At 45.2% G+C, this 13,430-nt stretch overlaps 1 protein-coding gene across 7 annotated transcripts in view; it reads right to left on the bottom strand.

The window, feature by feature from the left end:
* DECR1 (2,4-dienoyl-CoA reductase 1) overlaps positions 1–13,430 on the bottom strand; it is a 53,540-nt gene that overhangs the window by 27,503 nt on the left and 12,607 nt on the right. For 6 of the 7 annotated variants that reach the window (XM_085893222.1, XM_085893221.1, XM_085893220.1 and 3 more), the window contains one exon: positions 9,200–9,286. The exons of the other annotated variant lie outside the window; for it this stretch is intronic. In XM_085893222.1, coding sequence (XP_085749348.1) covers positions 9,200–9,286 — 87 coding nt within the window. The remainder of the gene's footprint in view (positions 1–9,199; positions 9,287–13,430) is intronic. 7 annotated transcript variants of the gene reach the window in all.

Genomic DNA, 13,430 nt, shown 5'->3' on the forward strand with positions numbered 1-13,430 from the left:
GTAGTGTGGTCACTAATGGTTGCTTCGTTGTAGATTACATATCATGGACGCAACCATGTACTTAATAGATAGGTGGCCCCTTTTAACCCCACCCCCCCCCTCCCAAAAAAAAAAAAACAACCCAAAAAAATATCAACAACAAAAAACGCAGCAATGCATAACTAATGGGTGCACTTCATGCAACAGACCCAAAAGGACTTTCCGAAGACTAGCGTATTTCGAGGTATTACCGTGAGAATTTCAATACAGGCACCACAATCCAAAACATGGTTTTGAATGATGGTCCATCTCAAGGAAAAGCGACTCAATGGGTTATTTTTTAGTAGTTTACAAGGTGAGGGTGCTTTGTGGACTGCGGTCAACTGCAACCGGTCAACTGCAACCGTGTCCCTAATTAACAGGTTATGCCGTTTGAACGTCACCGAGTCTGTTTGTTTATACATGTGCCCATTGGCATCCAGAGGCACTTTCTGAAGTCCGAGACTTGGCTTGGAGCGCCGACATCATTTGTGTGCGGTGGCTTTATGTATTCGTTGAGAAATGGTCTTCAGAAAACGTTGTTGTGAACATCAAAATACGAGACACACCCACCCATCCATCCATCCATCAGGACCATACTCTGTGCAGGGCGTTGGTGCTGCCATTAGCAGTCTCCTTGGCTATTGGGCACAATTCTGGACGGGTCGCCACTCCGACACAGGATAGCAGCAAGCCGGTGCTCACTTTGCCGACCTCAGAAGGATGACAGGCAGATTCAACCTCAACCGCACCTGGTATTAATTCAACAGTGACTGGGATTTGAACTCAGGACCTTTTGGATCCCAAGCCGCTACGCTAACCACTACGCCAACACCAGGCTATGCGGATGTATATATACATATATATGTACATATCAATTCCATTAACTACTCATAATGCTAAGTAAGCTGTTGTAAGATACAAAAGGCAGTCAAGTGGAGAGAAAAAAAACAAAACAATGATGTTCATTATCTGTACAAATAAATTTAAATGTGTGTGTGTGTGTGTGTGTGTGTGTGTGTGTGTGTGTGTGTGTGTGTGTGTGTGTGTGTGTGTGTGTGTGTGTGTGTGTGTGTGTGTGTGTGTCTTCTCGATAATTCCAAAACCATAAAACCGAGCAGCCTGAAACTTTGCATGCACACTAAGAAAACTCCAAGGAAGTTCAGGAGTGAAAATTGGGTGTTTGGGTTAATTAAAACATCCCCTTTGAAGATAATTAACGGCCATATTTAATTATTTCCTTCATCAGGAGATTCTCGGCCACCTCGCTGTCTGGGGTCTTAAGGCGTTTCCTGGGTAACCTCGCTGGGGTCTTAAGCCGCCACGTTTTTTGGCCTGCTCAACCATGCCTTGACTTGGAACAGGCCGCAACGATTTGTCAACGATAAAGTTGTTTTTTCACTTTCCTCACTCATATTATTGAATGCCTGTTCATCATCACGATGAAGAGCTGCACACAAGTACTATAGCATTCAAATTATGAGTTTGGAGCGATTTCATGCATGATACGATACGATTTTCCATGATCTACTCAAAGTATATCATTGAAATATTATTTCGGTTTTGAGGATCGGATATCGTCCGGATTAAGTGTAGAAATCTGTTGTTAAAACTGATAAATTAAAGCATTAACGAGTCTTATAACTAATCCGATATACCTATTTACTTGATGCAAGCAAGGCGATATTCCCTCCTTCATACATGCACAAGAAAAGCCTGGTGTTGGCAGCGGTTAGGGTAGAGTACCTATATATAGAGAGTAGCGACATAGGGGGACCAGAATTTGATGGTCACGTGACACATGGGCGCCATTTTGTTTCACACTCTAGCGCCAAGCTACGCATCGAATCCAGATCTTCACCGAGTGAGCTCGGAGAGACCGAGTTTGAAACTGAGTGAAACTTTATTAGTCAAAATGACGGGTTGTTGCGCCTTTGGGTGCAGCAACAAATCTGAGAAGGGGTACAGGATGTATAGGTTTCGTTTTCAATTTCTGCATTTAAGCTTTTAGCCGTCGACAGTGCCTTTAGGCACGGCTCCCGGTATTGGAAGCATGTCATCATGTGACCCATATAAACTTTCAAGGACATCTAAGCTTTTAGAAGTTGTTATCTATGGAAAGAAGAGAAAATTCGTTGTTTTGATAAGTAATTTGATGAACAATTTTGGTATTTGTCTATTTCTTATGTTGACCAAAAACCAGTCAAGTTTTAGACTAAAAAAAGGGCAAAATAATGTACACATATGGACATTGACATGTATGGTATACAAGTCTTACTGTATATGCGTTGAATGTGTTACCATGGTAAAGATTATTGTAATAAGAATTATATCTATCATAGCAGCAATTGATATTATTATTGATTTATTTGATTTATAGCCTGTATGATTAAATTGGAACAAAAAATTACCTATAGAACCACTGCCCCCACGCCTGCCCCAAAAATGAAATGCTTTAAATTTGGGGGCCCTCTTTATGCATGCCGTTGATCTTATTTATTATCATAACCCCAGTAAGGATCAATGGTAGTCTGGGATGTTGGCATCTAGAAAGCTAACAATATGGGCAATCATTATTTAGCAACCCAATTAATTTACATATTTATCACTTAATTGCACAATCTTATGAAAATACACAATTTGTAATGAATTGTCTGTTTATTTGGTTACCATGGCAACACATTAGATGGGGTTTCATAAAAAAAAAAATCTAGCCTACAATCTCTGACCTTCATACTTTCATTTGGTGTATTTCCATTTTTGTTCAGAATCATCAATCATGTAGTATTGTCTTGAAAACTTGCTGTCATGTTGTTAATATTTCACCAAAATTAATTTTGCTGTAAACACTAATATATAACTAATCATGATATTACGTATTTATACACTTGAATTTGAAAATGCCTGCAGTGTATGAACAATACAGGTAACTCTGCATTCATGTAAGTCAGCCTTATTAAGTCGAATAATCGCACAAGTTTAAACAAATTTTGAAACCGTATTATGCAAGACGTGTTATTTACCTTCTGTGAGGCAGATTTGTTCTACGTCGAACAGATTTCTGTGGTCCCAAGAGATTCAAGTTAAGCAGAGTTACCTGTACTTATAATTTGTAGCATTTCTTTATCGTTCATCATCTTGCAAATTGATGGAACACTGTTGACAGAAATAAAATAGCAAGTCAAACCTACTGCGATTTTTCATGGACTGTTTCTTCACAAGATTGTACCAGTTGAATACTTAACATAAGCATTTTGACATGAACGTGCTTCATAGATTCATCCAATAATTGCATAGCAGGCCTGTGCAATTAACTATTCTTTGCCCATAAAAAGGGTCATTTCAATTGTTAAGATATTTTTGAAATCTGATACAATCATTTTGGCATAGTCACTTTTTGGTGTGTTTGAGAGCGTGTTGGGTGGTAACTATGATGATAAATTACATGTAGGTATCGGTGTTTGTTGTTTTTGTTTGTTATGGGTGAGATGATAATGTGGTGAGATGAAAAAAGTAAAGATGGGTGAGGTGGGGAGGGATGGGAAGGGGCAGGTATGGATCAAATTGAGGCCCCAACTTAGGCCTAAGGACTCGAGATTTTTATTTGGCTCGACTTCATGTCATAAGCCTACACAGGCCGAGTTTCTCCCAAATGTCTCGTTCTCTGGCAAACTTACTCTGAGTTTCCCGTGTAATGAGTACATGCATTTTAACATTTTATCACTTTCAACCCCATTGATTCTATAATCAAGATCTTTGGCCGAGTAAAACATGAGAATAAATATTGTTGTGGTTGACCAAATTCGCAAACCACCATTCAGGTCCCTTAGGTGAGATATCTCGGTAAGTATATGTGTAGTTAGGCCCAAACCCGTTGTCTAGAGGGAATAAATGTCATTCATGCGTGCTGCGACTCTTCAGGATAGCCGTTTTTCTTTTACTATCTTTATTTTGGACCAGCCACCATCTCTACCACCACCAACCACGTCTCAACAGTCATCACAACATCAACCACCCACCACAACGCCGCTTCACCACAACAGCCACGACCTTTACCGTCACACCTCGCAACCGTCGCATCGCCACCGTTCTTGCGCCGCTTGTGGGTACCGGTACTGGACTCGTGCAGGGCGCGCACCGAACAGCGTGTACAAAACATCACGGACTTTCCGCAGAAAAACGGATCAAAAACGACTCACGCCCACTTTTGTTCCGTCCAATCGGTGAGCGAGGGGCGATTTGGCCCCGCCTCCAGGGCGTTGGAGGGCGGTCGCTATATGTAAATTCATGGATCAAAAAGCATTCACGCCCACTTTTTCTCGGGCCAATGGGGAGCGAGGTGAAAGGTCGAAGGCAGGGGGTCAAAGGCGAAGCCACGGGGCTTATATAAGCGGCTGCGTTCGTCAGAAAAGTGGTGTGCGTTGGAAAGAGTGAGTTCGGAGTTCAAGAGAGTCGTCGGTGGAGCTGGAAGGAAGTTGCGCGTTGGAACGAGCTGTGCGTTGGAACGAGTTGTCGGCGGAGCTGTGGAGAGGTGGCGGCGGCGAAGACGGACGAGGGGGTGCTCGCGTCGGTGCCGGGAGCTGAAGGCGGGAGGCCGACGGCGCGACCTGGTCGAGGTGGAGACGCTCGTCGCGGGACCCGAGACAGAATAAAAATCCTCCTTCCCCCGAGCATCAGCAACCCCCTCCTGTTTCCCCCCGCGCTGAGATAGTGCGACAAAGGGGGCCCCTTTTCCCACCCCCTACCAGACACTGTCCGCGAGGCCCGCGGAGTTGGGGCACCATCGCCACTTCGCGCCTCATCATCAGACGGGTAGGCCCGACCCGGTCTCGGCCCCAGGCCCGCCTCATCCTTGAGGGTGTTCTTTTTCTTGGTTTTGGGTATGTGTTGTCGGCGCCGTCTGTGAAGTAAAATTGTATAAGTGTTGCCGTGTGCTCGGTAGTCGGATAGCTCTGCATTGTGTCTTCGCTTTTACATATCCTTTTTGTGTAAAAATTGCATTGTGTTTCTTTTCCTTTTACATGTGCTTTTGGTGGAATTGTATATGTGTGCTTTCCGTTCATCGCGAATAAATGTGCTTTATGTTGAACTGTTTTCCCGCTTCGCTTCGTCATTTCTTTCATTGAATCCCCATCTTGCTTCACGTAAAGGGTTGGTCCTGGGCTAAGACGCCCGATAATTAATCGAACCGTCGAGGCCGACGAATAACACCGCTCGGTTATCCCGATAGTACGGAACGGGTCGCTTAAGTGGCCCGTGTCCGAAGTCGACCTGCGGCGAGGTGCGATCGCCCGGTCTACCCTCCGTGTGGGTACTTAGGTAGGTCGAATTTGGCGAGCAACCCTATCCCACGCGGGGGCCGATTGGCTCGATCGCGGTGAGACCGAAAGGTCCACCCGTGACTGGTTCCCGGCGTTAGTCCGAGAGGGTCACGACTGGATTGTCCGTCCGGTGGGCGACGTGCCGTGATTCGAGTTACGTGGCCGTTCGCACGCCGGCGGGCGCGAATCCGCGACAATATATATGTCCAGTGATGTATCCCACCCTCCTGATGTATTGCTTCATTCATGCATGCTGCTACGGCGGTAGCGCACGCACCGCGCGTTATCCAGAGTGAAACAAAATGGCGCCTATAGCTGAGTTGTCGCTACTCTCTATATATAGGTACTCTAGGTTAGGGCAGCGGCTTGGGATCCAAAAGGTCCTGAGTTCAAGCCCTGTTGGGCCACTGAATTAATACACCAGGGGGTTGACTCAGCCTGTCATCCTTCCGAGGTCAGCGAAATGAGTACCAGTATACTGGGCCGGTGTATACCACGGTTAAAATAGGTGTACCATATCCCCGTGTCTCGTAAGAGGCGACCAAGGTTGCGTTAAGGAAGGGCATCCGGCGTAAAACATGTGCCAAATCACTATGCGGATCATACGGATGATCCGCTGTGGCGACCCCTAACGGGAGCAGCCGAAAGAAGAAGAAGAAGAAGAAGATACATGCACAAGAAAAATGTGAAATTTCCAAAGCATTAAAAACTTATCATTTTCTACCATTTGGAGAATTATATTGAGTGAACAATAATTTAGGAACATGTCAAAATTAACAAGCTTCATTGAGAGATACGATTTCATAAATTCACTGCAAGACTTCGCGACATGTCCCCCAGAGGGACTGCCTATCCGAAGCGTCTGCCAGATCTGTGTCAATATTTTGGGAGGTGTACCGAGGTGCTCTCCAGGGAATCAAAGGAAATCTGGGAAAAAGGGACGTTTTAAAAAAAGGTATAATGTTTGCATGGACCCAAAACCGATGTACCACATGATACATGCACAGGCAAGCAGACGAAATGGCGAATTTATAGATTCATTACATTTCATAAACTGAGGCGTGCGTGGTGAAGACCGGCTTTAAAGTTAAAGGGATCCTTCATGGTACGCAGTGACAGCCTGGACAACGGTTTCTTATCAACCATTGAATTGGAGTGCTGAAGCCACTTGCTGAGTGCCCATTGTCGATAGCGGAACCACGCGACGTCATTCTGAACTAACCGTTCACTCACTGTGTATGCTTTAGCCAGGCCACATCATTCGGAGCGAGCGGTTCGTGCACCGTCACCCCGTGCGAGCGGTTCGTGCACCATCACCCTGGGCGAGCGGTCCGTGCACCGTCACCCCGAGCGAGTGCTTCGTGCTCCGTCGTTTTTCGGTGAAAGCTACTCAAGGTTCCTAGGTTGTACCCAGTAAGTACTGCAGTTTGTAATCACACCGACTCCAACCTGCCAATTCCCGAAAAATTGCCGATGTCGGCTTAGCACTTTTGTGTGCGTGTGTGTGTGTGTTGTGTTATTGTTGTTCATTGAGCATAACATATTCTCTCTGCCAACTCCCCTACCACCAAGTCTCAGTCTCTGTCAGTCTGTCTCTGTCTCTCCCATCTTTGCTCTACCCTGTCCCAATACAGTGCAGCACCCTCCTCACACATCTCCTCTCTCACTCTCCCCTCCAGTCTCTGTCTCTGGACGTATCCGGGCAGGGATTGTCTCCGGACATGTCCGAGCGGTGTTTGTCTCCAGACAGCTTGGCTCCAGATGTGTCTGGGCGGTATTTATGTTCGGACGGGAGTTTGTGTCTGGACCATGTTTTTGTGTGACCAGTAGAAAATGGTTTTAAGACATTATTTTGTTTCAAACTTCACTGTTATTCTGTGCAGATCATTTTGATGCGACCGTATGAATGGTAATTAACGCTCCACCGCACGTCTGCCTTCCCTTCGTCTCACCTCACACTGTCTTCCCTTCCCCTACCCCTCCTCTCTCCTTTCCCCTCCACCTCTTCACACTCCCCGCTCTCTCTCCCCCACCCTTCTTTCCCTCTTCCCCCCTCTTTTTCTCCCTCCCCCCTTTAGTATTACCATCAGCAAAGTAACGGGTAGTATTTGCTAGTAAATAATAATTTGGGCCAAATGTGATACCCACAAAGTGGAGTGTAACGCCACACATACAATTCTCATGCCCATGTCATAAAGGGCTGCTTATTGCGAGACGTTCTTTGTTAAAGTTGGCCAATTTGCACCACCCTCGTCCAGCAACCCCGTACCCACAATTACAAATAGAGTAGCGTGATGCATTTTGCAAGAGTGGAACATTGAACAACGTTTATCATTATTATACATCGACTATTTCGACAAGGAACAGTCCACCAGACCCCGTCGCCGTCTCATAACCAGAACGTGCCACCTCGATGGCGTTTCTTGATCTTGGACCAAAGCATGTGTACGACCTTCACACGGCTTTGGAGGAAAGAAACAACCTGCACGGAATAGTTTCACCAATTCAAACATTAAGTGAACCGACCGACATCTTCCCTCAATGGGATGCACATGCCAGGTGCTGTTGCCTTCTCTTTCCGCATCCTGACATCTGCACACTTCCATCTTTCAGGAGAATGAAAAACTACATTTGCGAACATTGTGGTGGAATTTCAAAATCATTCGAAAGGACGATGTGAAATACTGTACCAGTAAACAGTGTGATGAAATCGTCGGAAACGTTCCGAAAGGGAATGGATGATACATGTTCATGTCTATAATGACAAGTCATCGCAACAGTTGGGTGCATTTTCAGTAATACAGTACCGTTTTGAGTACGGTGCTATCTCTATCTCTCCATGGTGCACCATACTCTTTGCGAAGGACAGAGAGAGAGAGAGAGAGAGAGAGAGAGAGAGAGAGAGAGAGAGAGAGAGAGAGAGAGAGAGAGAGAGAGAGAGAGAGAGAGAGAGAGAGAGAGAGAGAGAGAGAGAGAGAGAGAGAGAGAGAGAGAGAGAGAGAGAGAGAGAGAGAGAGAGAGAGAGAGAGAGAGAGAGAGAGAGAGAGAGAGAGAGAGAGAGAGAGAGAGAGAGAGAGAGAGAGAGAGAGAGAGAGAGAGAGAGAGAGAGAGAGAGAGAGAGAGAGAGAGAGAGAGAGAGAGAGAGAGAGAGAGAGAGAGAGAGAGAGAGAGAGAGAGAGAGAGAGAGAGAGAGAGAGAGAGAGAGAGAGAGAGAGAGAGAGGTGTAACGTCCACCAACCAATGCCGGCAGACGGGACGTCCAGTTTAACGTCCATCCGAGAGACGGAACACACTTTGATGAATCGCCCAGCCTGTGAAACTCCAGGATGACAGTTTATAGCTGAGTCAGGATTCAAACCTAGGCTGGACAGCTTAGAGGCGAGTGTGCGGTCCTCTCTGCCATCCTACCAGTCCTTACCTGGTATTCTGCACAAGCTGTTTATAAATTTGGAAACAGAAAGCTGTTTCGTGCTTTGTGAATGTTGTCACTCACATTGCCATCAAGACAGACAGAACATTTCAATATGCAAAGCCTCGGCGGGGTGCTTTATTGAGGCCACCCTTTTCACACAGCAAGGTGCTATATTAAAGTAGGCCACCAGGAGGCGCTATGTTACAGTTGATCGGCCTGCGTGCATGCACACACACACAGACGCACGCACGCACGCACGCACGCACGCACACAATAGCTTACCCCCATTCTTTTGGGAACAGGAGAGGATAACAGTGACAATGAATAACAAAATAAATTAATAAATGGAGTAATTTAAACTGCAGAATATCATCTCAAATTTCAATGGAATCAAAAGGTTTACAATGTACACAGAACTGATCAGAATGGTTCATTTAACAATACTTACATGTGGAAGTCCTGTGAGGTTTTGGACTTCATCCACTGCACTTTTCACTGCGTCGGCGTCACGGACGTCACAGCGAATGGGGTACACCTGGATGGGAGTAGAGTTCTTCAGTAGCCCTCAGAGAGACACTACTGTGTCACATTGTTTGGACCGAAAACCAAGTTCGGGCCTTGAGATCAATGCAACCCCCAAAAAAAACCAACCCAAACGGTTAACAAATTTGTTATTAGGTCTGAAATTGAAGCAAAACATATTGTTGCAGCAGTCGGTCCGTTCCGGTTTCCCGGTTCGAATCCGGCCGTTCGCGTCAAAGCGACTGCCATGGTCAACCGTTTCCAAGACTTCCTCACCGGATCACGCGTCTAAAAGGCATGACACCATGCAAATTGGAAGTACCAAGATGGTCCAGCAGCACGCCGACAGGCATCACGTGACATATCGAATTCAGACCGAGTCACGTGACACAGTCTTATAAGCAATGTGCACCACACCCAATTAATCACTTAATGCGTCCGTAAAACCACCAAAAAAAAATAAAAAAAACAGACACTACAGCCACAGCCATAATTCAACGCCGAGACCAGATATATTTAATAAGGCCTAAGTCACATTTGCTCTATGGCGAGGATACGGCAGCCGTACGCCCTCTGAATTGACAGAAACGTGCGGCGGCCGCAGAGAAACTGAGGTGGCCTCAGGGTGGCCCTACGCCGTTTGGCTATAGTTTACAGGCCGTAGGGGTCGCCGTGGAATTATAACTTTTTTTCATTTCTACGTTCACCGTAGCAATTCGACAAGCCGAAAAAAAAAACTGGTAAAAAAAAAAAGAAAAAAAAAAGAACCCACTCGTTACCATCTGTCTGGCCGCACGTTCGCCTTAGGCCCCCCCTGCGGGCACCTTGCATCTGCCTTGAAAATTCTATGGCCGCCGCATGGCCCCCTTAAGGTCACCGTGCGACATCAAATCAAAGACCGTACGGCAACCCCACGTTTTCGGTCTCCACAATTTATAAATATGCCGTGCGGCTCCCCGAAAAATAAAAACATATGTGACTGCTGCATTGTGTGACCGTGGAAATACTGCGGCCACCGTATAATTGCTCGTGGCCGTAGATTTTGGAGACCCCACGGCCGCCGTGGCAAATGTGACTTTGGCCTAAACAAACAATACGGCACAGGCAAAGGAATATACAAGAAGCAAAACAATCAATAACAACAATCCTTCAAGCAATTTTATATGTGCCCACGGTATCAACGAATGAATGAGAACCCTGAATTAAATTATTTATGTCCTTAACTGGGCCCACATTCGTACCACGTGAAATAGACAGAGTTGGGGGAGAGACAGGACAGAAGAATCATTCCTCAAACCGGCAAAGTCTCGCAGACAGTTGGTCTTCCCCCAGCGACGAGAGCATGGGAGGCGTGACACCGGCATTACGTGGGTGCAGCTTGGCTGGGAAGGGCATGGCTTCCGCTCTGGAAGCTTGGTGGAAACACAGCCTTCGGCTGCGCATCACCCAGATCCTCCACCTCGATTGTTCGAGACGTTTCATAAGGTCTCCCGCAGACATCATTTGTGATGCTTCACGCCCCTCCCCTCTTATTCAACAATGGCCTCTGTTTAGCCTGGAGGGTGGAGCGAATTCTCCGTGACTTCTCACCCTGAGCTCTGAACCATCATGGCCCTGTTACGACGGCGAGGTTTTGTAGATCTTCAGCCGTGGTATAGTAATGCAGAAGACCATGCGTTTGCATGGGAGATTGTGCAGTAATGGGACTCGATCTGTTGTTTTGCGATATATATATATATATACATAGCCTGGTATTGGCGTAGTGGTTAGGGTAGCGGCTTGGGATCCAAAAGGTCCTGAGTTTAAACCCTGTTGGCCACTTGAATTAATACACACCAGGAGGTTGACTCAGCCTGTCATCTTTCTGAGGTCGGCGAAGTGAGCACCAGTGTACTGGGCCCGGTGTATGCCCCGGTTAGAATAGGTGTACCATATCCCTGTGTCGTAAGAGGCGTCAGGAAGGGCATCCGGCGTAAAACCTGTGCGAAATCACTATGTGGATCATACAGATGATCCACTGTGGCGACCCCTAACGGGAGCAGCCGAAAGAAGAAGAAGAAGAAGAAGAAGAAGAAGAAGAAGAAGAAGAAGAAGAAGAAGAAGAAGAAGAAGAAGTATATATATATACAGTACATGTATAGTGCCTTCAGAAAATCTTCACATCCCTTCCATATTGACTTTTTTTTTAACATTTTATTGTTACACCCTGAATTTAAAATGGATTAAATTGAAATTTCTTGAAATTGATCGACACAAAATACACCGTAATGACAAAGTGGAAACATGTTTTTGGAATTTTTTACAAATTTATTCAAAAATGAAAAGCTGAAATGCCTTGCCTCAATAAGTATTCAACCCCCTTGCTATGACACTCCAAATTGAGCTCAGGTCTATCGAATTTCCTTTGATCATCTTTGAGATGTCTCGCCAACTTGATTGGAGTCCACCTGTGGCCAACTCGATTGATGGACATGGTTTATAAAGAAACACACCTTTCTATACAAGGTTCCACAGTTGACAGTGCATGTCAGAGCAGAAACTCCACCATGAAGTCCGAGGAACTGTCTGTAGATAGAATTGTGAGGAGACATAGATCTGGGTGAGGGGATAAAACAATTTCTGGAGTGTTGAAAGTTCCCAAGAGCACAGTGAGCTCCATCATTACGAAATGGACAGAATATGGAACTACACAGATTATTCCTAGAGCTGGCTGTCCAACCAAACTGAGGAACCGGGCAAAAAGGACCTTGGACAGGGAGGGTGACCAAGAACCCAATGACCACTGACAGAATTACAGAGAAAACGCCACATGACAGCACACCTCGAGTTTACAAAGAGGAAGGTGAAAGACTGAGAGCACGAGGCAAATGATTCCTTGGTCTGGTGAAACGAAAAATGAACTCTTTCCCCTGAATACAAATTGCTACGTCTGATGGAAACTGAGCACAGCTCATCACCCATCTTAAACCATCCATACCATGAAGCATGGTGGTGGCAGCATCATGCTATGGGGATGCTTTTCAGTGGCAGGGACTGGGAGATTTGTCAGGACAGAAGGAACAATAAATGGAACCAAATACAGGCAAATCCTTGAGAAGAACCTGCTTCAGAGTGCAAAAGACCTTCGACTGGGGCGAGGATTTACATTCTAACAGGACAATGACCCCAAGCATACAGCCAAAGCAACACTGGAACGGCTTCAGAACAAGAACGTGAAAGTCCTTGAGTGGCCCAGACATGAATCCCATTGAGAATCTGTGGAAAGACTTGAAGATTGCTGTTCACTGACGCTCTCCATACAACTAGACAGAGAGCTTGAGCAAATCTACAAGGAAGAATGGGAGAAAATCCTCAAATTCAGATGTGTAAAGCTAATCCAGACATATCCAAGAAAACTCAAAGCTGTAATCACTGCCAAAGGTGCTTCTACAAAGGATTGACTCAGGGGGTTGAATACTTATCGACGCAAGACATTTCAGCTTTTCACTTTGAATAAATTTGCAAAAATTTCTGAAAACATGTTTTCATTTTGTTATTACGATGTATTTTGTGTAGATCAGTGACAATTTTTTTTACATTTGATCCATTTTAAATTCAGGGTGCAACACAACAAAACGTAACAAAAGTTGAGGGGTGTGAATACTTTACGGAGGCACTATAGATAGCCAGTAGAACACAAATTATGGGCTTATGATTATGCTATTTGTATATATTATAATAAACACATCATTTGTGGTGAATGGGAAAAAGAAAAACCTGATAATGGTGAAAAAAAATCAAAAAATGTATTATGGTATATTGTGGGTGTTTTATGTTCACATTGAGATTGCACAGCTGTCGGACAGGACGCCCGAGTGTGGTGTCAGTTTCAGAGGTCCTTTAAAAGCAACAAACCACCGCCGCACAAATGCTCTTTTTACTGACTTATTTAAATTTAATAAAATCGAGTCAAAGCAACATTCTCACGAGATTTTTTTCCAGCTGCCCATGATAGTGTGCTTCCATCACTTTTTATGTGTTGCCCCTCTTTGGTACGGTATCGAAGGTTTACGAAGGGGTACCTCACATTGAAATGGCCAAACGTTCAATTTTTCAATTGCATCTTCAGTTGCTTTTGCTTAAAAAATTTGCAATCCAGTGCTGTATTTAGTTTTTTT

This window comes from Eptatretus burgeri, chromosome 8, assembly GCF_056783735.1.
Source record: "Eptatretus burgeri isolate ZD-2024b chromosome 8, Ebu_testis_v1, whole genome shotgun sequence".
Lineage (NCBI taxonomy): Eukaryota > Metazoa > Chordata > Myxini > Myxiniformes > Myxinidae > Eptatretus > Eptatretus burgeri.